This window comes from Natrix helvetica, assembly GCF_964273705.1.
Source record: "Natrix helvetica genome assembly, chromosome: 5".
NCBI lineage: Eukaryota > Metazoa > Chordata > Lepidosauria > Squamata > Natricidae > Natrix > Natrix helvetica.
Genome location: NC_138551.1, coordinates 5,099,172 through 5,125,787, shown reverse-complemented (window position 1 = coordinate 5,125,787; position 26,616 = coordinate 5,099,172). Strand labels below are relative to the sequence as shown.

The window sequence follows — 26,616 nt, the reverse complement described above, 5'->3', positions numbered from 1 at the left end:
AGACGCTCCGCCGAGCAGCTGGAGCATCGCAGAGGCGTTGTGGAGCATTGCTGGCAGTAAGTACACATGCGCGCATGTGCTGGACGCCTGGCCCCGTTGCACCGTACTGGTTGCAACGGTGATCCAGGACCCACCGATTCTACGCTATAGTGCAATATCGGGTTTTTAATTTCCACGATATAGAATGTAAAGGATGCACGTTTGCGTTTTTATTTTTATAATTGTAACGTGCACTGAAGATGGCATTTAATTTCATTGTACCAGGTGCAAGGACAATAAAGTAAACTAAACTAATAGCGTTGTTATTTTGCGGATGTGAACCATTCTTAACAACTGTGGCAAGAAAGGTCCAAAAATAAATAAATGGGACAAAGCGTTTGTGTGAATTTGGGCCCCTATTATGACTTTTCTTGCCGGTGTGGTTAAATGAATTCACTGCACTTGTTAAGTTAGCAACATGGTTGTTAAGTGAATTCTGGCTTCCCCGTCGACTTTGCTGGCCAGAAGGTTGCAGAAGCTGATCACATGATTCTCCCCAACTGTCATAAATATGAGTCAGTGGCCAAGCATCTGAATAGCAATAGCACTTAGACTTATACACCGCTTTACAATGCTTTACATCCCTCTCTAAGTGGTTTACAGGGTCAGCCTCTTGCCCTCAACAATCTGGGTCCCCATTTGACCCACCTTGGAAGGACGGAAGGCTGAGTCAACCTTGAGCCTGGTGGGATTCGAACTGCCAAACTGCAGGCAGCTGGCAGGCAACAGAAGTAGCCTGCAGTACTGCACTCTAACCACTGCGCCACCGTGGCTCAATGTTGATCATGTGACCCCAGGGATGCTGCAAGGGTTGTAAGTGTGAAAAATGGTCATAAGTCACTTTTTTCAGTGCCGTCGTAACTTCAAACAGTCACTAAATGAATGGTTGTAAGTCGAGGATTTCTGCAAGATGGGGTAAGTCCAGAGTTCCTAGGTTAGACCCCCAAAGGCCTTGCACTGCGGCCTTGTTATGACTGTACACCGCCCCGAGTCTCTTTTGAGAGGGGGGCGGTCTAGAAATGGAATAAAGTTAAGTTGTTCTCTGTATGAAATTCCTCCAAGGAGAGGACCCAGCTGAGATCTGCGGGTCCAGTTCCTGGCCCATTACTCGGGCAGGAATGTCCTCGGATCTCCCTCAAAAGGTTTGGCTGGAGCTTGGTTGAAGTGAGCTATCAGGAAGACGCCAACGGTGCCGAAGATAAAAATGGAGGCCATGATGAGGAAGCAGACGCGGTCAATGACTCTCCCCACCAGGATCCATTCTTCGTTTTCCTGGAAAAGAAGAAGGAAAGAAAGAAGTCAAGGGAACTCGAAAGTTAATTTTCCTGGAAGGAAGGAAAAGTCAGGGGAACCACAAGGCGGAAGCTCTCCAAATGTTGGGGTGGAGAAGAATGGAGGGCCCTGGAGATATCCTTATTACCATGAGTGTATAATGTAGAGCTGAGGTGGTATTCTACCGATTCGGACCGGTATGCCCGAACTGGTTGCAGAAATCGTGGCTGGCCATGCCCACCTGCCTTGGCTCTATAGCCTCCCATTCAGGGCCTTTTTTAGCGAAAAGCGCATGCACAGAAGGCTTAGCGCATGCGCGGAGGTGGCCCATGTGAGCAGAGAGAGAGGGGGGGGCACTCACGTTTGTGAACCAGTAGGGCAAATAAGTAAATACCACCCCTGATGTAAAAACATAGTTGTATGCCATTCATTTTTTAAAAAAGCTTTCCCAGGAAGTAGATTCAACTTAAATTCTGCCTCCCTGCAGAAGAGTCAAAAAAAGTCAAGATGGAAGCCATGTACGTATGACAGAAGTAAAACCTAGAGTAGGATTTCCATCATGGTTGAAGCTCCCATGGCGCTTCCCATTTCCTAGTCCAGCTCCTTGCTCAAGCAGGAGAATCTATTAATTTATTAAATTTATCTGCCCTCCATCTCATTTCAAAATGACTCTAGGTGGCTTTGCATGGGAGGGAGGAAGCCGCATTAATATCTCAACTGTCTCCGTCTTAAATTCAGATGGATTTCTGTTAATTCTTTCCTTCCAGCTCACCCTCATCCTGCCCTCCTTTGCCGCATTCTGGGCATCCTTTCCGAAAACACCCCAAGATGGATACATACACTTCCTATATTTTTTACTCACATTTTCTCCTAAGGTGTAGGATTTTTAAACCTGGCCTTTTTAATCTACTCGTTTCTTAAAACTCACAACATTTTGCGATTCTTAAAAGAGTGGTCCGAGGGCATCTGGGAGACCCTCCCTGAGACTCCCCCCCCAAGAACCTTCATTTTGGCCTGCAAGGTGCTGAGTGAGGCCTGCGGAGTCCCGAACGGAGCTGCGCAGGGGCGGACACAGCTGAGAGGCTGGAGAGGAGACTGCTTGCTAAATCTTCACACAGTGAGTGACCCAGCGCGACAGGTTGGACGGGGGAAGCAATTGCAGGGAGCATGAGGATTTCAGTGGGTTGGGGAGGCCTCGGGTGGTCTTAGGCAGGTGGCCTGTTCCATCACTAACCCCCCGTCCCATAGCCTTCCCCACCAGAACTAGTAGTAAACTAGTAGTAGTGGCAGTAGGAGGCTCCGCCCACCCACCCGGATGCTTCAGTGCATATGCAGAAGCATCGCCGGTAGTAAAAAAAAATAGAAAGAATAATAATAAGGAAGCCATGAAAGATTGGTGTATGTATGAAGTGAGTCTTTAGAATACTCTGTTTAAAAATGAAGGAATCACATTTTTGCTTGAATGTATGATGTACAAGGACAACAATGAACTTAAGCATACTTGATGGATGATTGGCGGGATTATGCATAATTGAAAGTAGTGATGTATAAACATAAGCAGTTGGAAGATTCTTTTACACCGTAAAAATAATCAGAATGAGATAAGTCAGCGATGGTGAACCTTTCTTGGCTCGCGTGCCATAAGTGGGGGGAGCGCAGGGGGGTCGTGTGTGGGCGTGCCGCACCCATAATACAATTCGCGACCCTCCAGTGTGCATGCGCGCAGTACACGCACTCCCCCCCCCCCATTTTTACATGCTTTTTTCGCCCTCCCCAGGCTCCAGAGGCTTTGCAGGAGCCCCGGGAGGGCGAAAACAGCCCCCCCCAGACGCCCTCTGGAGGCTTCAGGGACCGTCAGGAGGCTTCCCTGACGCCTTTGGAGCGCTCAAAACGACCCTCCGAGAAAACCAGAAGTCACTTCCGGTTTGCTCGGAGGGTCGTTTTGAGCGCTCCGAAGGCTTCAGGGACCGTCAGAATATCTGATAAGTGATTTCATAAAGGTATATATTGTTATTAAATAGACAACCAAGGATGCAAAGGAATTAGGTTTCCTGAAAGGAAAGAAATATTAACCGTAATTGAATATATGATGTACAATGAAAGTGAGATACCTGGTCATATTAGATGGAAAATGTGTGACTGTATACGTAATTGAAAATATGGATGCACAAACGCTTGTAACCAAACGACATGCTGTATGTAATGGATGAGAATTTCTTATGTTGTCTTTTATGTTTAAAAAAAAATTGAACATTTTAACTACTTGGTATTCTGTTCTGTTCTGTCCATTTTCTCTACTCTACTCTGCTCTACTCTTAATATACAACCAATCGTAAAGAACCACCTTAGCCCCTCAGAACCTCCCCAGTTGACCAGTAGGAGAGCTAAGAGCCTTAGCCTCCTGCTGCCACTACTACTGGTTCACCCCATCCAAGTCCAACTGGGAGCAACTCACCCTGTCCTACCTCAGGAGGCAGGACATTGTGGTTCTTAGCTCTCCTACTGGTCAACTGGGGAGGTTCTGAGGTGCTAAGGTGGTTCTTTATGGTTGGTTGTATATTAAGAGTAGAGCAGAGTAGAGTAGAGAAAATGGACAGAACAGAACAGAATACAAGTAGTCCTGGAGTTATGAACGGAATGGAGTCTGTCCATTCCGTTCATAAACCGAGGATTCATGGGAGTGAATCTTGTACCTTGAAGAGGATCACTTCCGCCTTCAGCCCACGCATTCACTCATTGAATGCAAAGCTCGCTAAGAGCCTAACTTTGGTTAGCTGCCTCCTGGGATAGGACAGACCCAAGTGCAAAACTCTCATCGCTTTGACTCCGCTGCAAAGAAGACAAGCTTTTGTACACTCACGTGTGCAAGAGAGGTGGGGCTTTGAGCAGGACAACGCACCCCTCCTCATCTTGTCGATTTTGACACGTGCACACGCCCTCCGCCATATCATTGCTGGAGAAGGAGGCAGCTAACCAAAGTTTCCACTCATCTGGAAACCTTTGTAAGGAAGAAAGAGAGGGCGAGGGGGACACCTTTCTTTTAACAGGAAAAAAAAAAAAAAAAATTTCAGAGGAGGTGAAACGGCCGGCAATTTGGACACCTTTCATGCAAAAAACACAAAAAACAAAATAAGTTTCCCCGGCTGAACAATTTGTTTTCCAGCACTTTAAATCTAACTTATTTATGAAGTCCAAATGGGGGCGAAAAAAACTGCTGAGGGAAACAGAGAGAGAGGTTGAAAATACACCGAGCTGAAGTCTGATAATCAATTTCGGCTTGCCAGAGAGAATAGATGAATGTGGGTCTGATTGTTTTCTCCGATTTGGGTCTAAAGAGAAATGCTGATAAATGTCTGTTTCCTTTCCAAAGGAATGTAGCCGAATGGCGAGATTTCTTTTTTTCCCCCAAAGACTTTTTAAACCTGCCTCTCAACAAAACATAGAAGAGCAGGTAGCGAAGCTCCAGATGTGAGAATTAATCTCCATAAACATAAAAATGCACAAAACTTCTAAATTTGGAGGATCCTGGAAATGAATCCACAACCATTTAACAGATTAACAGAGTTGGAAGGGATCTTGTAGGTCCTAGTTCAACCCTCCTGCCTGGTGTAGACCCTACACCACTGGTGAAATCTAATTCCCCCCCACCGGTTTTATGGACGTGGCTTGGTGGTGGGGGGTCATGTAACTGGGTGAGTGTGACCAACTTTTTTTCACTTTTTAAAGCTTTTTCCCCCTGTCTATTTGCCCAAACTGGCAGGAAAAAAAATGCTTTAAAAAGTGAAAAAAGAGAGCAACATAAGGAAATTGGATGTAAATTGTAAACAGTGATTTGGAAAGAAGGATTAGAAAACTTTGTTATTAAATATTATGGATGTTTAGCTAGAATAGGACATAAGGATTCAGTATTATTGGAGGATTTTAGAAATAGTAAATGAAATGCCAGTATGTGGTTATGTATTAAATCTTGGTATATTTTATGATGAAGGATGTTTAAACAATTATAGTCAAATGAAAATGGAGGTATGATGATGGTAACATGTATAAATATCTGAGTTAAAATACTTGAGTTAATATGAATTATGTTTGTTGACTGTGGAAGAGATGCACGGAAGCCTTTTTGTAACCAACTGATACACTTTCTACAGTATGTAAAGAAGGATGTGTTGTGTTTCTTTTGAAAATTAAAAAAAATCTTTTATATTAAAAAAAAAGCTTCACAGAACTACCGGTTCACAGAACCAAGGACAATCGTCCCTACCAGTTCGGCCGAACTGGAAAGATTTCACCCCTGCCCTACGCCATTTCTGAGAAATGCCTGTCCAGTCTCTTCTTGAAAGTCTCAAGTGATGAAGCTCCCACAACTTCCGAAGGCAACTTCTCTTCCATGGGTTGATGGTTCTCACTGTCAGGAAATTCCTCCTTATTTCCAGCTTGAATCTCTCCTTGGTCAGTTTCCATCCATGATTCCTTGTCTGGCCTTCGGGTGCTTTGAAATAGCTTGACACCCCCACCCCCCCTCTATGGCAGCACCTCAAATACTGGAAGACTGCTATCCTGTCTCCCCTGCTCCTTCTCTTCACTAGACGCGGACAATTATGGGGAGTACCAGGTACTCCCATGTAACACCACTTCTGCGCGAGCTGCACTGGCTGCCTGTGGCTTTTCGAGTGCGTTTCAAGGTGTTGATTGTCATCTTCAAAGCGCTTCATGGCTCGGGACCTAGTTATTTGCGAGATCGCATTCTACCCCATACATCCCTACGACCAATCCGCTCACACAGGGAGGGTCTCCTCCGGGTACCCTCCGCTAGACAATGCGGGCGGGCGGTGCCCAGGAGTAGGGCCTTCTCTGTGATGGGCCCAACCCTCTGGAACGAACTCCCCCCTGATATTAGAACTACTGTTGATCTCCGCTCCTTCCGTAAGAAACTCAAGACCCACCTGTTCCGGCTAGCCGGCCTAGCCTAATCGTAATCATAAGTACAATCTATTACTGACCTTCCTGGATGGCTTTTTAATATTGTAAATTTTGGGGTTTTAATTTGGTTTTAGACTGTTTTTAACTAGAAATGAGTTCGGGCATTATACAGACCGTATGTTTATGTTGGTTGTCTAATGTTTTGTTGTTCCTGCTTTGTTGTTTTATATGTACTGTCTGTACACTGCCCCGAGTCCCTGCGGGGAGAGGGGGGCGGTATATAAATTTAATAAAACTCAAACTCAAACTAGACTAGCCATGCCCAGTTCCTGCAACTGTTCATCATATGTTTTAGCCTCCAGTCCCTTCAATATCCCAGTTGCTCTGTTAATGCAACTTAGGAAGTAGAACGTGGCACTTACGCTATCAAAATTGTTCTTCTCTCGCAAAGTCTTGGTGATGTGGTTGCAGGCATTCACACAGGACTGGATTTCTGGAGCGGCATGGCGTAGGCTTCTGCAGAATTCCTGGGGTCCTCCGTTCTCCAAGCCTTCTCCTTGAAATGGAAATCAAAGTAGAGAAACATCAAAGAACAAGAACAAGAAGTCGCTCCGAAGAATCGGCAATTTCTGCCTGAATGTCTAATGCTCTTCCGTCAGTGCAGTACTTACGTTGACACAATGTTCGACTTACGACCACAATGGCGGCTGGAATCTCCATCGCTAATGGAGGCAATGGATGGAAACTAACCAAGGAGAGAAGCAACCTAGAACTAAGAAGGAATTTCCTGACAGTGAGGACAATTAACCAGTGAAACTACTTGTCTCCAGAGGTTGCAGAGGCTCCAACCCTGGAAGTTTTTAAGAAAAGATAGGACAACCATTTGTCTGAAATGGGATAAGGTTTCCTGCTTGAGCAGGGGGTTGGACTATAAGACCTCACAGGTTCCTTCCAACTCTGTTATTCTATGAGTCTTGGATAGATAAATAAGACACATGACAGACAGAAGGATGGGTGGGTGGAGATTGGTAGATGGCTGGCTGGCTGGATGGATGGATGGTTGGATGGTTGGATGGATGGTTGGATGGATGGTTGGATGGTTGGATGGATGGTTGGATGGTTGGATGGTTAGATGGATAGATGGATGGTTGAATGAATGGATGGATGGTTGGATGGATGGATGGATGGATGGATGGATGGATGGTTGGATGGATGGTTGGTTGGTTGGTTGGTTGGTTGGATGGTTGGAGGGTTGGAGGGTTGGATGGTTGGATGGATGGTTGGTTGGAGGGTTGGATGGTTGGATGGATGGATGGTTGGAGGGTTGGATGCATGGATAGATGGATGGATGGATGGTTGGATGGATGGATGGATAGATAGATAGATGGATAGATGGATGATTGGATGAATGGATGGATGGTTGGATGGTTGGATGGTTGGATGGATGGATGGATGGATGGATGGTTGGATGGATGGTTGGATGGATGGATGGTTGGATGGATGGATGGATGGATGGATGGATGGATGGATGGATGGATGGTTGGTTGGATGGATGGATAGATGGCTGGCTGGTTGGCTGGCTGGCTGGATTGTTGGATGGATGGATGGATGGATGGATGGATGGATGGATGGATGGATGGATGGATGGTTGGATGGATGGATAGATGGCTGGCTGGTTGGCTGGCTGGCTGGATTGTTGGATGGATGGATGGATGGATGGATGGATGGATGGATGGATGGATGGATGGATGGACCAGCTTGTCTCCAGAAGTTGTGGGGGGTCCAACACTGGAAGTTTTAAAGATGAGATTGGACAACCATTTGTCTGAAATGGGATAGGGTTTCCTGCCTAGGTAGGGGGTTGGACTAGAAGACCTCTATTCTGATCTATTCTGATCTTCCCAAACCATTGCCTGTTAACCCAGCCAGGCTTCCCTCCGGCCTGCCAGAAGCTCACCGATCTTGGCCAGGAGGCTCTTCATCAACCCGTCTCGTTCCTTCTGCCTCTGAAACAGGAGTTCGCTGCGGGCTTTCCACAGCATGTATTCCTCGGCTTTGGCCATCAGATTCAGGGAGCTCCGTCGCCGCGCGAGCCGATTCTCATCGGGGAGGGAGATGCGTCTCATGTGCATGCCCAGGTAATGGGGCACCAGGTGCAGGAAGACCTACAGAGCCAGGCGCTGAAACACTTTGGGAAGCGGGAGCGGAAACGAACGGCAGGAAAACTTTCCATTGATTCGGGGGGAGGGGGGGGCAGGGAAGAGACCAAACGCGGGTAGTCCTCCGCTTACAACAGTTCGTTTAGTGGCCATTTAAAGTTACAACGGCCCTGAAAAAAGTGACAGAGGATCGTTTTTTATAAGCATAATCTTTATCGTCATTGTACTTAAATACAATGACATTGGTTTTTCACCCAACCGTTTCAGCCTTTCCGTAGCCAGGAGTGGGCTGCTCCAGGTTTGCCTGGGTTTGGGCAATCCTCTAGCAAAGTTTCTGCACAGTTCAGCAAACCACCAAATCCCACTCTGACCTAGTTACTTGCGGGATCGCATCCTGCCCCATACATCCCTACGACCAATTCGCTCTCACGAGGAGGGACTCCTCCGGGTGCCGTCCACTAAGCAGTGCCAGAGGGCGGCGCCCAGGAGCAGGGCCTTCTCTGTGATGGGCCCAGCCCTCTGGAATGACCTCCCCCCGGATATTAGGATTACCACCGACCTCTGCTCCTTCCGTTCAAAACTCAAGACCCACCTTTTCCAACTAGCTGGCCTGGCTCAACTATAGTTTTATCTCCAATCCTCCTGGCAATTTTAAACTTTCTACACTTTAAAATTTTTAACTTGGGGTATTTTAATTTTTAACCTTATTATTATTGTTGTTTTTGTATTGTAACAATTGTTGTGACTTTATACCTCCTCCGTGTAATGTAATGTCTTATCGTGTAACATGTGATTTATTGTTGTACGCCGCCCCGGGTCCCTTTGTGGAGAGGGAACGGCTAACAAGTCTAATAAATACTAAATACTAATAATACACTCCTGGCTGTCCACGCCCACCCCTCCCCTCTCCCAGGAGTCTCCACACAGCCGGTTTTGGATGCTGCGTAAGTGCAGGGCCAGCACGGAGGCTCGGGTAAGGGAAAAAAATGGGCCTCCTGGAACCCGGGAATGGGCCCTTTCAGGCTTCCAGGGAGTTCCCAGAGCCCGGAGGATGGCCGTTTTTGCCCTCCCGGAGGCTCGAGGAAACCTTCCAGAGCCCAAGGAGGGCAAAAATGTCCCCTGTACTGTGGTGCAGGAGGCCAACTAGGCCACCCCCACCATGGCCACGCCCACCCGCAACCAGGTAGAGAACCCGTTGCTAAAATTTTTGAAGCCCCCCCCCTTCCCGTGGCCACGTGATCAAAATTCAGACGCTTGGCAACCGACTCATATGTGTGACGGTTACCAGGACCCAGGGTCACGCGATCCTTTTTTGCAACCTTCTGACAAGCACCGTGGAAGCAGGATTCCCTTAACGACCTGCTGACTAACTTATCAGCCGCAGTGATTCCCTTTACTGTGGCAAGAGAGGTCGTAAAATGAGTCAAAATTCACTTAACAAATGACTCACTTAGCAACAGAGACCTGGGGCTCAAGGGTGGTCGTAAGTTGAGGACTACCTGTACTGATATCCCTTTCCCATTACTGCTAATCCTTGACTTACCACCGTAGTTGAAATAGGACTTTCTGCTGCTAAGCAAGCAAGTTTACTCAGTTAGTTGCACCACAACTGGAGCCAGAGCTCCCATTGCTAAGTAAGGTCGTTTATTTAGTGAGTCACACCCATATATTTTTTTTGCCACGGTTGTTAAGCAAGCTACTGCAGTTGTTAAGTGAATCGCATGTGGCCATTAAGCAAATCTGGGTTTATATCCTGCTGATTTGCTGGTCAAAACCAGCTGAGAAAGTCATAAATGACGATCACCTGCAGCTAATCTTGACTCAAAGGAACCGAAAAATAAAACAAAAGCCCGGGAACCTGGAGAAGGCCCAGCGCTCCTCCCTTGCAGGTGGGAAGCAGAAGCCTCCTTTGGACTCACCTGTCGGATTCGCTCGGACATCACATGGGTATTGGGCGTGCGCAGAGAAACGTTGAGGACAATCACAGCATTCACCACGATTGCAATGGTCACCACCAGAAGGAAGGTTAAGTACCTTTCAATGGAAATAGGATGCTGCTGTTTCTCTCATTGATTGTCTGTCTGTCTGTCCGTCCGTCCATATCTATCTACCTACCTACCTACCTACCTACCTACCTACCTACCTACCTATCTATCTATCTATCTATCTATCTATCTATCTATCTATCTATCTATGCATCTCTTTCTCTCCCCCCCTCTCTCCATCTATCTCTGTCTCTGTCTCTCTCTCTCTGTCTATCTATCCATCTCTCTCTGCATCTCTCTCTCCATCTCTGTCTCTCCAACTATATTATCTATCTGTCTGTCTGTCTATCCATCTCTCTGCACCTCTCTCTCCATCTCTCTCTTTCCATCGCTCTCAGTATTTCTCTCTCTCCATCTCTATCTATCCATCCATCCATCCATCCATCCATCCATCCATCCATCCATCTCTATATCTATCTATCTATCTATCTATCTATCTATCTATCTATCTATCTATCTATCTATCTATCTCTTTCTCTCCCCCTCTCCATCTCTCTCTCTCTCTCTGTCTATCTATCCATCTCTCTCTTTCCATCGCTCTCCATATTTCTCTCTCTCCATCTCTATCTATCCATCCATCCATCCATCTCTATATCTATCTATCTATCTATCTATCTATCTATCTATCTATCTATCTATCTATCTATCTACCTACCTACCTACCTACCTACCTACCTACCTATCCATCTCTTTCTCTCCCCCTCTCTTTCCATCTATCTCTGTCTCTGTCTCTATCTATCTATCTATCTATCTATCTATCTATCTATCTATCCATCCATCCCTCTCTGCATCTCTCTCTCCATTTCTGTCTCTCCATCACTCTCCGTATTTCTCTCTCTCCATATCTATCTATCTATCTATCTATCTATCTATCTATCTATCTATCCATCCATCCATCCATCCATCCATCTCTATATTTATCTATATATCTATCCGTCCATCCATCTCTATATCTCTACCTATCCATCCACCATCCATCCATCTATCTATCTATCTATCTATCTATCTATCTATCTATCTATCTATCTATCTATCCATCCATCCATCTCTGTCTCCATCGCTATCTCTATCTATTCCTCCCTCCCTTCCTCTCTTTCTCTCTCTCTTTCTCATTCATGCCTTCTCCAGTATCCAAATTTTGTCAATTTTGGGAAAAACTCACTTTCCAATGAGAGGCACCGCCTGAGACGTTTCGGGCACCTTTTTTGCAACCAGGAAAAGGAAGACGATCTGGGCCAAGAGGACGTTGATGGAGACCGTGCACTTCTGCCCACCAGCTGCAGAAAGAAGAGACCGTTTGTTCTTCTTGTAGCAGGGAAGGAAAGTGGGAAAGAGGAAAGAGAGAAGGGAAAGGAAGGGGGAAGGGGGAAGGCAGAAGGGGGAAGGGGGAAAGTGGAAGAGGAAAGGGGGAAGGGAGAAAGGAAAGGGAAAAAGGGAAAAGGAAAAAGAAAAGGGGAAAAGGAAAGGAAAAAGGGAAAAAGATAAAAGGAAAAAAAGAAGGGAAGGGAACGGGAAGGATGATACTCTCATAATATTCTGGCTCCCTGACCCCACTCTGCAACTGAACCCCGGCAATTTTAGAAGAGGGCCCCATGGAACCGGATTCATGCTCTGAATCTCTGCCTCTGTCCCAATACTATTTTTTAACTTTTCCTCCCGGGCTGCACTAGGATTCCTGGGGCTGGACTGGAGGCTCTCCCAGATCCCTTCCGTTGGATGAGTCCAAGAACTATGGCCACGAGGCCCCCAGGACGCTGACCTTTGGCAGGCAGGAAGTAGACCAGCAGGGCTACGAAGGAGATGAGAACGCAGGGGATGATGATGTTGACCACGTAGAACAGAGGCTTCCTCTGGATGATCAAGAAGAAGACAATTTGCTGGTACCCGACGTCGCTCGGGGTAGAGCGTTCAGCATTCACAACTTTCTTGGCCGGCCGGTGTTTGATGGCCCACTCTCCATTCTCTGTCGGAAGGATAATCGGATCAGCCATAGCACAGCTCACTCCTCAAGGGTCTAGGACAACTCTCCGTGACCAGCTCACTGCATCCAACTCACTGCATCCAACTCATCGCAGCCAACTCACTGCGGCCAATTCACCACGTCTAACTCACCACAGCCAACTCACTGTGTCCAACTCACTGCGTCCAACTCACTGCGTCCAACTCACTGCGTCCAACTCACTGCGTCCAACTCACTGCGTCCAACTCACTGCATCCAACTCACTGCGTCCAACTCATTGCGTCCAACTCACTGCGTCCAACTCACTGCAGCCAACTCACCATGGCCAACTCACTGGGTCCAACTCACTGTGTCCAACTCACTGTGTTCAGCTCACCATGGCCAACTCATCATAGCCAACTCATGGCAAACTCACCTTGGCCACCTCACTGCAGCCAACTTGCCATGGTCAACTCACCTTGGCCAACTCACTGCAGCCAACTGTCAGGTTTCCAAATGATGAAACCCATTCAAAAAAGAAATGTGCAAAGTCCATCAAATTTCTTTTTTTTTAGGTAGACATCAAATTGGCAAAGTCTGTTGTAGTTCCAGATCTGGCACAAACCGGAATTGCACCACATAATATTGTAAGTTAGAAACATCCCTCCAAAGTCACATTCTCCAATGCACACTCAAGCCACATTTCCAGATGTCTTCAAACTCCACTTTCCATTTTCACCAGAAGCAGCCTCTGTTCCCATGGGGAAGAAGGTCTCCTGGCCAAAACAATCCTCACTATCTATTCGCTCAGAGAGTACCAAGGACCCCACAGTTCTCCTCCTCCTGCTCCTCCTCCTCCTCCTCCTTTCTGCAAACCCCACTCCCTTGCATCACTGATGATGTTACCTAGTTTGGGGTAACGAAACCTTGACAAGAAAACTACCAAGCTCAAACCCCTCGTGTCAACCCTCAGCTACCAATATTCTGCTTCATTGTCCCACGAGGTCTCCGGGTGTCCCTTAGACAAAAAAAACACCCCAAACCCGTCTCTTTTCTTTCCTTCGCTCGGCTGTTATGCCCAGCCAGGCGTAACGTATCATTAAGCTGCTGATGGTTTTCCTGCATTGTCTCCCAACCCAAATCATCTGCCGGAGTGACAGCTTTTGAACAGGGGCGCAACGACTGGCTTGGAATAAAAATGAATGAAAACCAGAAGACGCAGCTTGTGTTTTCTGTTAGATCGGGGAATGGATAGGCACACACAAGCCTAAAGGCAACAACAGCTCTTTATTAAAGTACAACAAGTGAGAACAATCCAGCGAAGGTTGAGTCTGACAGCAGCCCTTTTATAGGGAGCTGTCAGACCCTTCGACCAATAGGATTAAACCTCTGTTCCCGCCGGAAGAGGACCTTGGTGGAAACCCCTGTAGTAGATACCAGTATCTAACATTTTCCATCTGCTATTAAAACATGCTGGAGACCTGTCAGCCTCTGCAGGGGTTCAGAATTTGGGGTGGGTGGGGTGGGAGGGAGGTCCCCAAGAAAGCAGCATATTAACGTCTCCGTCAGCTGTAGGAGAAGACAAGGGAAGACAAGTCCCTGGCTGCAGACTGATTAAGATGCAGCCAATTCACACACGCACAGGATATTTTGTCAATCCCTTTAACCAGCTGGGGGAAAGTAAACATCTGCCAGCTGTAGTCACATGACATCCAAAGCCTGCTCAGCTGTAATCTGGCTGCAGAAATGTGTTGTATGATGTGTGGTTGAAGATCCTGCACCAATCCAACAGGGCAGGATTTTTGCACTCGGCAGAGCTTGGGCTAGATCAGGGGGCAGCAACCCATGGCTCTGGAGCCGCATGTGGCTCTTTCATCCTTCTGCTGCGGCTCCCTGTTGCTGGTCAACTCCACAATTGATAGGGTTTTTGGTTAGGACAGGTAGAGGAAAAAGGATGCTGCGCTAGGAGGAGACTCTATGGTGGGGGAAGCGGACTTCCGGTTGGCTCCAGAATTTAACGGGGGAGGGAGGGCTTCCGGTTAGGACCTTTGTGGCTCTTTGTGTGTTTAAGGTTGCTGACCCATGGGCTAGATAATGGAAGAACAGAATCACGGAGCTGGAAGGGACCTTGTAGGTCATCTAGTCCAACCCTCTGCCCAATCAAGAGACCCTACACCATTTCTGACAGATGGCAGTCCACTCTCTTCTTGAAAGCCTCCAGTGATGAAACTCTCACAACTTCTAAAGGCAACTTCTGTTCCATAGGTTGATTGTTCTCCCTGTCAGAGAATTCCTCCTTATTTCCAGGTTGAATCTCTCCTTGATCAGTTTCCATCCATTGTTCCTTGTCTGGCCTTCGGGTGCTTAGGAAAATAGCTTGACCCCTTCCTCTCTATGGCAGCCCCTCAAATATTGGAAGATGCTCTCCTGTCTCCCCTGGTCCTTCTCTTCCAAAGACTAGCCATGTCTCTCTCTTTTCTAATTATTTTTTCCTTCCTTCCTTCCTCCCTCCCTCCCTCCCTCCCTCCCTCTCTCTCTTTCTCTTTCTTGTGCTTTGTAAAATAGCATGACCCCCTCCTCTCTGGGGCAGCCCCTCACATATTGGAAGATGCTCTCCTGTCTCCCCTGGTCCTTCTCTTCACTAGACTAGCCAGGCCCAGTTCCTGCAACCGTTCATCGTAGGTTTTAACCTCGAGTCCCCTAAATCCTCCTGGTTGCTCATCTGCACTTTTTCTAGAGTCTCAACATATTTTTTTATAGTGTGGTGATCAAAACTGGATGCAATATCCTAAGTCTGGCCTTACAAAGGCTTTATGGAATGATATTAGTACCCTCTCATGCCCTGTGCCCTGTTTTGCCTTCCAGGTAGATGCAGGAGGCTTTCCAGGCCCAAAATGGGGTGCATGGGCATGTACGGGGGTGGGGCACATGTGGGGAGTGTCCCGTATGCATGCACTGGGGTGAGGCGCATAGGGGGGCATGTGCCCACATCCATAGTACGCCCCCCCCATGCACCCCAACTCTCGTGCATGCATACGGGACACTCCCCAAATCTGCCCCTCCCCCATAAATGTATGCGTGACACACACACACCCATGCCCCATTTTGGGCTTGGAAAGCCTCCTGCTCCAACCTGGAAGCCAAAATGGGGCACGGGAATGCTGTACAAGGCCCCAAAGTGCAATGCAAGCGCCCCCCACGCATGCGCGGCAGAGACCCAAAGACCAGATGGCTGGTGGGAGGCGCACGCCAGTGGTGGGTTTCAAAAAAATTTAGAACCTCTTCTGTAGGTGTGGCCTGCTTTGTGGGAGTGGCTTGCTGGCCATGTGACCGGGTGGGCGTGGCCAACTTGTAAAATGTGGTGAAACTCACTTAACAACGCTCTTGCTTAGCAACCAAAATGTTGGCTCAGAAACTCTGCCATTTGAAGCACGCAAGTCTTAAAGCTGTCAAGTTACAAGACCCTTGCGCCCCTAGCCCTTTAGAAAAAAACAAACCCAGGGGTGTTCAAAGTTGACAGCTTTAAGACTTGTGGACTTCAACTCTCAGAATTCCTCCTCCAGTCATTTTGGCTCAGGAACTCTGGCATTTGAAGTGTGCAAGTCTTAAAGCTGTCAAATTACAAGACCCTTGCACCCCTAACCCTTTAGAAAAAAACCCTCAGGGATGTTCAAACCTGACAGCTTTAAGAGTTTAAGGTTTAGATAGGACTCTTAGAGGCAGGTGGGGCGATTGGTGAGCCAGCCAATGAGTGAGCGGCGTGCTGGGCAAGCGTGGTGCGGACGGGTGGGGGGGAGGGAGCTGAAACCGGTTCTGAACGGCACTGTAGATTTGTGGAACTTCTTCTATAGAAGAGGTTAGAACTGGCAGGAACCCACCTCTGGAGCCCGCGCATGCACGATGGAGCTGGGCTGGGGTGACGGCTGGGTGCCCGCAGAGAGGGCAAGTGGCACCTGTGCCCTAGGTTCGCCATGACGGATATAGACATTTTTGGCTCTGTAAATCTCAGCCAATGGTGGATAACATTTATTGACTTATTTCATTTACTTGCAGAAGGATTTGTTAAGAGGGCAGGAAACAGTAGTTAGAAGAGAATAAATGGTCCAACATTGGGGAAAGACCGTGTTAAGGGCTATCTCCGTCACTTGATTTATTTAATTTCTATATAATGAAATCGAAATGCTATTTAATGTATTGATTTCTCAGAGAGAGGAGAGACGCACGCCAGGCTGGGAGAAAAACGGAATTGAAAGAGCCGCCCCCTCAAACACACTGTGGATAACAAGGAAGAGAGGATGACTTCAACCAAAGAAAAAGAGAGACAATACAATAGCCCATCTGCTCCTCCGTATTGAAAAAAAAATTACAATTATGCCGCAGATAAAGAAACGCAAAGCGCAAAGAGGCAGAGAAAAAGCAGGCGCAGGGATAGTAGGTTTTATCTTCCTAGCCTCAAAAATCCAGAGAGACTGGGCCAGCGGTGCTAAAAGAAACAAAACAAAAAAAAAGGGGCCCACTAGTTAGGAGAAAGACTTTTGAAAGAAAATCTCATCGAACGATTAAAATGCAGAGATATGACATCCCCGACGGAGGTATGCAAATTGTTAAGAGTCTGGTTCTTCCAGCTGGAACGTCTGGCTAAGAAAACCAACCAATCAGAAAAGCTGAGTAAAGGAGAGATGTGATGAGGAGCATTGCTCCAAATCTCTCGACCTCCAGAAGATCAACTAATTTTAGGACTACAGTAGATAAGGAGATGCTAATGGAAATACGAAGAACGCTTCGACGTTGTGGATCCTCTGCGAAAAACTAGAGGCCAGTTTGGTGGAGAAGAACAGAGTTGGAGAGGACCTTGGAGGTATTCTAGTCCACCCCCATGCTCAAGCAGGAGACCCTAAACCAGTGAACCTTTTGTGGCTCGCGTGCCAAAAGTGGGGGAAGTGCAGAGGGGTCGTACGTGGGCGTGCCACACCCACAATGCTATGCGCACGACCGGTGCTCCCCACCCCCATTTTTGGTGTGCTTTTTTCGCCCTCCCCAGCTTCAGAGGCTTTATAGGAGCCTGGGGAGGGTGAAAACAGTCTCACCCCCACCTCCAGAGGCCCTCCAGAAGCTTCAGGAACTTCTCTGAAGCCTCAGGAGCACGGAAAACCGGCCCTATGGGCAAACCGGATGTTCAGGAACATTCTCCCGATTTGCTCGTAGGGCCAGTTTTAGCCTTCCGGAGCCTTCTGGGGCCTTCTGGAGGCTTCTCAGAAGGCTCTGGAGGGCAAAAAACGACTCTACGTGGAGCCCGGAAGGAGGGCTAAAACAGGCCCTATGAGCAAACCAGAAGTACGTTCCTAAACTTCCGGTTTGCCCAGAGGGCTGGTTTTTCGTGCTCCGGAGGCTTCAGGGAAACTCCTGAAGCCTCCGGAGGGCAAAAAATGGCCTCAAAAGGAGGCTGAAGTAAGCTGGCCAGCGCTGACAGGGCAACGCCTCGCGTGCCCCGACAAATGGCCTAGTTTCGTCATTACAGCCCTTTGCCATTCCAGACTAATGGCTGTCCAATTTCTTTAAAAAACTCCAGTGAGGGGGCACCTACAACTTCTGGAGGTAAATTGTTCCACTGTCCAATTGTTCTAACTGTCAGGAAATTTCTCCTCAGTTCTAGGTTGCTTCTCTCTTTGATTAGTGTCCATCCATTGTTTCTTGTCCTGCCTTTGGGAGTTTTAGGGACTAGGTTGATCCCCTCTTCTTTGTGGCAGCCCTTCAAATATTGGAAGACTGCTGTCATGTCATGCTTACTCCTGAGGGACCTTGGAGGTCTTCTAGTCCAACCTCCTGCTCAAGCAGGAGACCGTGTATCCTTTCAGACAAATGTCTGGCCATTCTCTTCTTGAAAACTTCCAGTGACGCAGCCCCCACAAGTTCTGAGGGCAAGCTGACACACAGACATACAGACACACAAGCACACAAAACAGTTGTGCTTGGGAGACCGCAAGCAGAGGAGAAATTATGGAAGAAGATAGGAAGATCAAACATATAAAAATGGAGCCCACCCACCAGTGTTGGAGCAGTTATAATTTCTGGAAGCAAGTCATTCCACTGATTAATTGTTCTCACTGTCAGGAAATTTCTCCTCAGTTCTAAGTTGCTTCTCTCCTTGATTAGTTTCCACCCATTGCTTCTTGTTCTGCCCTCAGGTGCCTTGGAGAATAGTTGGACTCCCTCTTCTTTGTGGCAACCCCTGAGATATTGGGAGACTGCTATCGTCTCCAGTGGTGGGATTCAAAAATTTTACCGGCTCTGTGGGCGTGGCTTGGTGGGTGTGGCAGGAGAAGGATACTGCAAAATCCCCATTCCCTCCTTTAGTATTCTCGAAGAACGGATGAGGCGAGAGGCAGCTGAGGTAAATTGAACAGCGTTTATTGCGAACCGCGACAGCAGAACTATTTACGGAGTGAGATTCAGCACCTTCCCTGCTTGACAGCTATTTATACGGAGCTGTCAAGCAGGACGGCCAATCGGAGTGTCCCTGGCAGCCCACGCTTAGCCATGCCGTGTCTTAGCCAATCAGGCGTGTCTTAGCTGTTGCTGGCTGCCAGGACGTAAGTCGAGGACTTAGCACTCCTTTCCCCCTAGCGAGGACGCATGCATGTAGGTTGCACATGTGTACTCAGTCAAGTAGGCGGGTTGGTGCCGGACCTGCCCAGAACACCTCAGTTGCTGAGGAGTCGGCGGCGGAGTAAGAGGTGCCCGTGGAAGCTACTCCCTGAGGGAGTGGAGCTCCGGGTGACGCCATCTTGGCCTATCCCCGAAGGCGGGCCCAACGAACCAGGTAGGCCAGGGCAAGGGGACGCATCCAGTGAAGATAGAACAGAGTCTGGCTGCCGGCAGGCGGCAGCAGGGCCAGTGAGGCCTGATTGGCCTAAGTTAACAAGGTGGTGAAACCCAGGGGGAGCGACCACGGATTGAGGAGTAACTTAGAACGGTTGCCGGAAGGTGGCAGCAGGGTAGGAGAGCCCTGGTTGCATGAAGGCCTCAAATGGAAATATATTTGTTGTCGGGCAAACAGGACTTGGTGGATCAGTGGCCGGCAGCTGGGTGACGGCGGCCTGGCTCGGTGGACCGGTTGGGGTGCAGGTCTCAGGTGGAAGTTGACACCTTAACTGATCCACATGGCACCTCCACTCGGTGCCATCTGAGAGGGTGACCCTGTAAGAGCAGGGACCGGTTACTGAGGTGATGGTGGCAGGCACCCACTTCGGATCCCCTGTGAAGCTCCTAGCCCAGACCAAGTCCCCCACCCCGAAATTGCGAGGAGGGGCCCCCAGGTTGCATGGCTGTTCCCCTGAATAGAGCGGGTGCGTTCTATCCAGGGAGGTTCGCAGGCACCGGCCCATCAGCAGCTCAGCGGGGCTTTTGTTGTTGATAGGGCAAGGGGTGGAGTGCTGACCTAGAAGGTTAGTGGCCACCCTTGCCGGCCAGTCGCCACGCTCCATCCTGCCTAGTGCCTCTTTGGCCAAGCGGATGGCTTGTTCTGCCTGGACATTGCAGGCAGGATGGTAGGGGGCGGTAAGCTCATGATGGATGCCCTGCATGGCCAGGAACTCCTGGAAGGCAGTGGACGAGAACTGTGGTCCGTTGTCGGACACGACAATGTCCTGCAACCAGTGCGTTGCAAAAAGACGGCGTAAGGCCCGAATGGTGCTCTCTGCTCTGGTGGAAGACATGAGAATGAGTTCCACCCAGCGAGAGTAAGCATCCACTACCATGAAAGGCCATGAAAGGGACCCGCATAGTCCACGTGGATCCTTGACCATGGCCCCCTAGGAACCTCCCACTCCCTGGAAGGCACCACCAGCAGGGCGGGGCGGGACAATTGGTACGGGGGGTAGCTTGCCACCCAGGCTGCTATTTCATCATCCATGTGGGGCCACCAGACATAGCTGTGGGCCAAAGCCTTCATGCGTCCTATGCCCAGGTGGTTCCCATGGAGACGGTCAAGCACCTGGCAGCGGAGGGGGGGATGATGACTCTATTTCCCCAGAGCAAACAACCGCCATGAATGGACAGTTCCAGCTGGCGGGTTCTATATGGTCGGAACTCCTGGGGACTTTGGCCAATGGCCAGCCCCTCAGGACCGACGAAAAGACCTGGGAGAGGACTGGGTCGGCCTTGGTGTGGGCCGCCACGTCCGAGGCCGTTAGTGGAAGGTCTAGGGAGGCGATGGACAGAATGGACAGGGATGGCACCGGAGATGGGTGAGCGGCAGGAAGAGGGCAGTGGCTGAGGGCATCAGCATGCCCCAGCTGCTTGCCAGGATGGTACAGCAGCGTATATGAATACGCTGCCAGGAACTCCTTCCAGCGGGTCATCCTAGGAGAAAGGATGGGAGGGGTCGGTCGGTCACCTCTCAGAAGTCCAAGGAGAGGCTTGTGGTCAGTGTAAAGTGTGAAATGCTGACCGTAGAGGTAGTCATGGAATTTTTTAATCCCGGACACAGCAGCCAGAGCCTCCTTGTCGATCTGGCTGTAGTTCCTCTCAGCTGGGGAGAGTGTCCAGGAATAAAAAGCCATGGGGGCTTCTGAGCCATTTGGGAGGACATGGCTCAGAACTGCCCCCAGACCAACAGGGGAGGCGTCACATGCTAGCATCAGCGGCAGCCTGTCACTATATTGGACAAGGACAGCCGCTGACTTTACTTTACTTTACTTTTATTTAGATTTCTAGACCGCCCCCTCTCCCAAAAGGGACTCGGGGCGGTGTACAGTCAAATCAAAACACAAATACATAGGAATAAATATAGATACACAAATCCTTAAATTAGATGAGGAGGTTAAAAGACTGTATCTTAAAGTAAAGCTATTAAAACCATATTAAAAATAACCCCTAAAAATACCCTAGAAAGTTAAAACTAACCCAACTAAAATATCTGGCAGGAGGTGAGATAAAACTATGGATGGGCCAAGCCGGCTAGTCGAAACAGGTGAGTCTTTAGTTTTTGACGGAAGGAGCGGAGGTCGGTAGTGGTTCTAATGTCGGGAGGGAGGTCATTCCAGAGGGTTAGGCCCATCACAGAGAAGGCTCTACTCCTAGGCGCCGCCCGTTGGCATTGCTTGGTGGACGGCACCAGGAGGAGTCCCTCCCTGTGAGAGCGAATTGGTCGCAGGGATGTGTGCGGTAGGATGCGATCCCGCAGGTAGCTAGGTCCTGTGCCATGGAGCACTTTAAAGATGGTAATCAACACCTTGAAACGCACCCGAAAAACCACAGGCAGCCAATGCAGCTCGCGCAGGAGAGGTGTTATGTGGGAGTACCTAGTACTCCCCATGATGGCCCGCGCGGCCGCATTCTGGACTAGCTGTAGTCTTCGGGCGCGTCCCAAGGGGAGCCCCATGTAGAGGGCATTGCAGTAGTCCAGACGAGACGTCACCAGCGCATGAGTGACCGTGCGTAGGGCATCCCGGTCCAGTAAGGGGCACAATTGGTGCACCAGGCGGACCTGGTGGAACGCCCCCCTTGCCACGGCTGCCACATGGTCATCCATCGACAGCCGGGCATCTAGGAGGACGCCCAAATTGCACGCCCGTTCCACAGGGGGCAATTGCTTGCCCCCTATGGCCAGTGATGGTGTCAACTGGCTGAACCGAGGTGCCGGTAGCCACAGCCACTCAGTCTTGGAGGGGTTGAGCTTGAGTCTGTTGTCCCCCATCCAGACCCCGACGGCTTCCAAACACTGGGACATCATTTCGACAGCCTCGTTGGGGTGGTTTGGGGTGGAAATGTACAGCTGAGTATCATCAGCGTACAGATGATACTCAACCCCAAAACCGCGGATGATCTCCCCCAGGGGCTTCACATATGCGTTGAACAGAAGGGGCGAGAGGACTGACCCCTGTGGCACCCCACAAGTGAGTGGCCTCAGGGTCGACCTCTGCCCCCCTGCCAACACACATTGCGTCCGGTCGGAGAGGTAGGAGCCGAACCACCGCAAAACAGTGCCTCCAACTCCCATCCCCTCCAGCCGGAGCAATAGGATACCATGGTCGATGGTATCAAAAGCCGCTGACAGATCTAATAGGACCAGGATAGAGGAACAGCCCCTATCTCTGGCCCTCCAGAGATCATCCACCAAGGCGACCAAGGCCGTCTCCGTGCTGTGCCCGGGTCGGAAACCGGACTGGCGTGGGTCTAGATATTCGGATTCCTCAAGGTGTCGCGGAAACTGCTGTGCCACCACATTCTCTACAACCTTCGCTAAAAAGGGAAGGTTGGAGACTGGACGATAATTAGCTAGCTCCAACGGGTCGAGGGAAGGCCTCTTGAGTAAGGGCCTCACCACCGCCTCTTTCAAGTCGGCAGGTAAGGACCCCTCACCCAACGAGGCGTTCACCAGGCCCAGGAGCCAGCCTCGTGTCACTTCCCAGGATGCCAGTACCAGCCAGGAAGGACACGGGTCCATTAAACATGTGGTGGGTCGCAGACGTCCACGCAACCTGTCCAAATCCTCGGGGGCAACAGAATCAAACTCCTCCCAGAATGGTCTCACAAGATTCACTGTTGATGGCTCTCCTGGACCACTGAGGGGGGCCCATCCGCTCCGGATCTGAGCGACTTTGTCCTGCAGATATTCCCCAAACTCCTCTGCTCTGCCCTGCAAGGGGGCTTCCCGCGTCCTCTGTGACAAGAGGGAGCGGGTTACCCGAAACAGGGCGGCAGGGCGGTTATCGGCGGACGCAATAAGAGCGGCACAATGTCTACATTTGGCCGCTCTTAATGCCACAAGGTAGGTCCTAGAATAGGCTCTTACCTGTGTTCGATCAGATTCGGAGCGTGAGGACCTCCACCTGCTCTCTAGGCGTCTCCTCTGGCGCTTCATCACCCTCAGGTCCTCGGTAAAGCAAGGAGCCCGGGTGGGTCGTCGCCGCAGGAGAGGCCGCAAAGGCGCAACCCGGTCCAAGGCCCCAGCGGCCGCCCTATTCCAGGCGGCCACTAGGTCCTCCGACCGAGAGCGGGTCAGGGCTACAGGGAATGGCCCAAGCTCCGTCTGGAACCTATCCGGTTCCATCAGGCTCTTGGGGCGGTACCAACTTGGACAGTCTGGCTCCGCCTCCTCGTGGTGGGGGGTAGCGCCAGGGAAGTCCAGCCGGAGAGATGAGTGATCTGACCATGACAGGGGAGTGATAACTAGCCATGACGTAAGCATGGCTTTGACAGCCACGAACGCATGCGCTTCACGGCTGCCCCAGCGCCAGGCTGCGGATCAGTTGAGCAACCGATGCAGCGGCTCGATAAATGAGGCCTTGTGCGACAGAAATGGCGCGTAAAGGTTTAAAAGGCCCATGAACACCTGTAGCTCTGCCTTAGAGGCGGGCATAGGGGCATCCCTGATGGCAGCTACTTTTGAGGGGGTAGGGTGGATGCCCTGGGCATCAATCAAGAAACCCAGGAACTCCACCCTTGGCACAGCAAAAGAGCATTTGTTGCACTTTAATTTTAATCCCGCGCCCCTGAAACGCCCGAGGACCTTCCTTAATACTTCGATGAGACCTGAGCGGCTGTTTGCAGCGATCAGGACATCATCGAAGTAGGGAACCACGCCAGGGAGCCCATGGAGCAATTGCTCCATGAGGCTCTGGAAGATCCCCAGGGCAACAGAAACGCCGAATTGGAGGCGGTGACAACGAAAAGCCCCACGGTGGGTGACGATGGTCTGAGCCGCCGCGGCCTCATCAACCACCGCTGAGCAGGCATGGTTGCCTCCGCAACCCAGGCAGGCTGAGGTGGCAGAACGGCCGGTCGGCTGAGGCGGCAGATGCCTGGGTAGTGCCCTCAACTGGTCCACCTGGTCTTCTTCCAGCTCGGCGAGGGGGACGAACTTGTCTATGAGGCAGGCAAAGTTGGTTGGAGAAGGCCGCTGGTTCCAGTGCATTTCAGCCATGGACTGCTTGGACAGCTCCGCGGCTCTGGCCTCCTCCACCACCTGCTGCAAGGTGATCTCTGCTAGTGCCAGGCGGAGGTCTTTAACGTCGCAGACAAATTTTTCTATGAGTGAGTCGTCGAGGTCGACGAATTCACATTGGATTGCCGCCGTCCGGAGAGACTGAAGAAATTGGCTCACAGTCTCGGATTCCTTCTGAGCGCATTGCCAGAATGTGTAATGGCGGGTGATCCGTGATGGTGTAGGAGCATAGTGGTTCCTGAGTTTTGTGATCGAAGTGTCGCAGTTCAGCTCATATACAGGCAGGGGTGCAGCAAGAGCCCTGGCTGAGTTGAACATCTCAGGCCCATAGCAGCTTAAAAAGAAGCTGCACTTGAGGTCGGACAGCAAGTTATGATTGTTGTTGGCAATCAAAAAACATTCCAACCGCTCCAGGAACCTGGCCCACGATTCGCTGGCAGTTCCGAACGGAGCAAAGGGAGGCATCGAAGACATGGTGCGGTTCGTGAGGTGAAGAGAAGAGAGAGGGGAAAAAATCATTCTCTTCAGGCTAAGGAGGAATCTCTCGATCCTTGTCCTTAGGTGGCTGTTCAGCGTGGACCGTCAGAATCCCACCTTTGTCACTAGTTTAGTATTCTCGACGAACGGATGAGGCGAGAGGCAGCTGAGGTAAATTGAACAGCGTTTATTGCAAACCGCGACAGCAGAATATTTAAAGAGTGAGATTCAGCACCTTCTCTGCTTGACAGCTATTTATACGGAGCTGTCAAGCAGGGCGGCCAATAGGAGTGTTCCTGGCAGCCCGCGATTAGCCAAGCCGCGTCTTAGCCAATCAGGCGTGGCTTGGCTGTTGCCGGCTGCCAGAACGTAAGTCGAGGACTTAGCACTCCTTCCCCCCTAGCGAGGACGTATGCGCATAGGTTGCACATGCGTAGTCGCTCAAGTAGGCGGGTTGGTGCCGGACCCGCCCAGAACACCTCAGTTGCTGAGGAGTCATAGGCAGAATAAGAGGTGCCCGTGGAAGCTCCTCCCTGAAGGGAGTGGAGCTCCCAGTGACGCCATCTTGAGTGTCCCTGGCAGCCTGCGATTAGCCAAGCCGCGTCTTAGCCAATCAGGCGCAGCTTGGCTGTTGCCGGCTGCTAGGACGTAAGTCGAGGACTTAGCACCTCCTGATCAGCTGGGACCCGGGAGGCAAAGAATAGATGGGGGCGGGGCCAGCCACAGGTGGTATTTACCGGTTCTCCAAACTACTCAAAAATTCCGCTATCCATACAAGATTTAGTAAAAAAGCAATCAGAATACGAATACCACAAATGGCAAGAAATAAAAGATTGCACTACTATTGGATGGATACAGGATGATGTAATGAAGTGTTATAATAAAAATTAATTTGAATTTATTTAAAGTTAGAATATTTTGTATAAAATGAAGTAATAATAGTTATAGTCAAATAAATGATTAATAATGATAATACTGTATACATATATATTAAATTGATAATATGAGATTTTATATAATTTGTAAGTGAGGACTATGGAGAAGATGCATAAAAGTTTAGTAACCAAAGATAAATAATTTTATAAAACATGGGACTTATCTTATTAATGGTTAGACAAAGAATTTTATAAAGATTGTATTATTACTGGATGGATTTAGCATGATGTAATGAAATGTCATAATATACTGTAAATTTACCTAAAATGTAGAATATCTCACATAAAATGAAGTAATGATAATTGTAGTCAAATAAATGTATAATAATGATAATAATTGTATACATATATACCAGATTGATAATACGAGATTCTATATAAAGTGTAAATGAAGACTATGGTGAGAATGTGCAAAAAAGTTTTGGAACCAATCGACACACTGTACGAAACGGGAAGACGGTTTTGTTTTATGTTCGTCTGTACTTGTTTGTTTAAAAATAAAAAAAATGTTTTAAAAATAATTCCGCTATTGGTTCTCCAGAACTGGTCAGAACCTGCTGAATCTCACCTCTGATCATGTCTCCCCTAGTCCTTCTTTTCTAAAACATATGAAGAACTGGTTGCAGGAACTGGGCATGGCTGGTCTAGTGAAGAGAAGGACCAAGGGAGACATGAGAGCAGTCTTCCAATATTTGAGGGGCTGCCCCAGAGAGGAGGGAGTCAAGCTATTTTACAAAGCACAAGAAAGATAAAGAAAGAAAGAGACAGAGAGAGAGAGAGAGAGAGAGAGAGAGAGAGGGAGGGAGGAAGGAAAAATAATTAAAAAGAGAGAGAGAGACATGGCTGGTCTAGTGAAGAGAAGGACCAAGGGAGCCATGAGAGC

General features: G+C 49.3%; 1 protein-coding gene across 2 annotated transcripts in view; it reads right to left on the bottom strand.

Annotated features, from left to right (window-relative positions):
* Nucleotides 1–1,080: 1,080 nt before the first annotated feature.
* The window catches only part of CHRNG (cholinergic receptor nicotinic gamma subunit), a 51,311-nt gene continuing 25,775 nt past the window's right edge, over nucleotides 1,081–26,616 (bottom strand). The window contains exons 7-12 of one of the 2 annotated variants that reach the window (XM_081956084.1): nucleotides 12,195–12,398; nucleotides 11,598–11,712; nucleotides 10,310–10,424; nucleotides 8,189–8,396; nucleotides 6,654–6,787; nucleotides 1,081–1,311 (exon numbers count right to left, since the gene is read on the bottom strand). In XM_081956084.1, the coding sequence (XP_081812210.1) occupies nucleotides 1,144–1,311; nucleotides 6,654–6,787; nucleotides 8,189–8,396; nucleotides 10,310–10,424; nucleotides 11,598–11,712; nucleotides 12,195–12,398 (944 nt within the window). In that variant the 3' untranslated portion in view covers nucleotides 1,081–1,143. The remainder of the gene's footprint in view (nucleotides 1,312–6,653; nucleotides 6,788–8,188; nucleotides 8,397–10,309; nucleotides 10,425–11,597; nucleotides 11,713–12,194; nucleotides 12,399–26,616) is intronic. The other variant, XM_081956085.1, reaches the window with a different exon arrangement.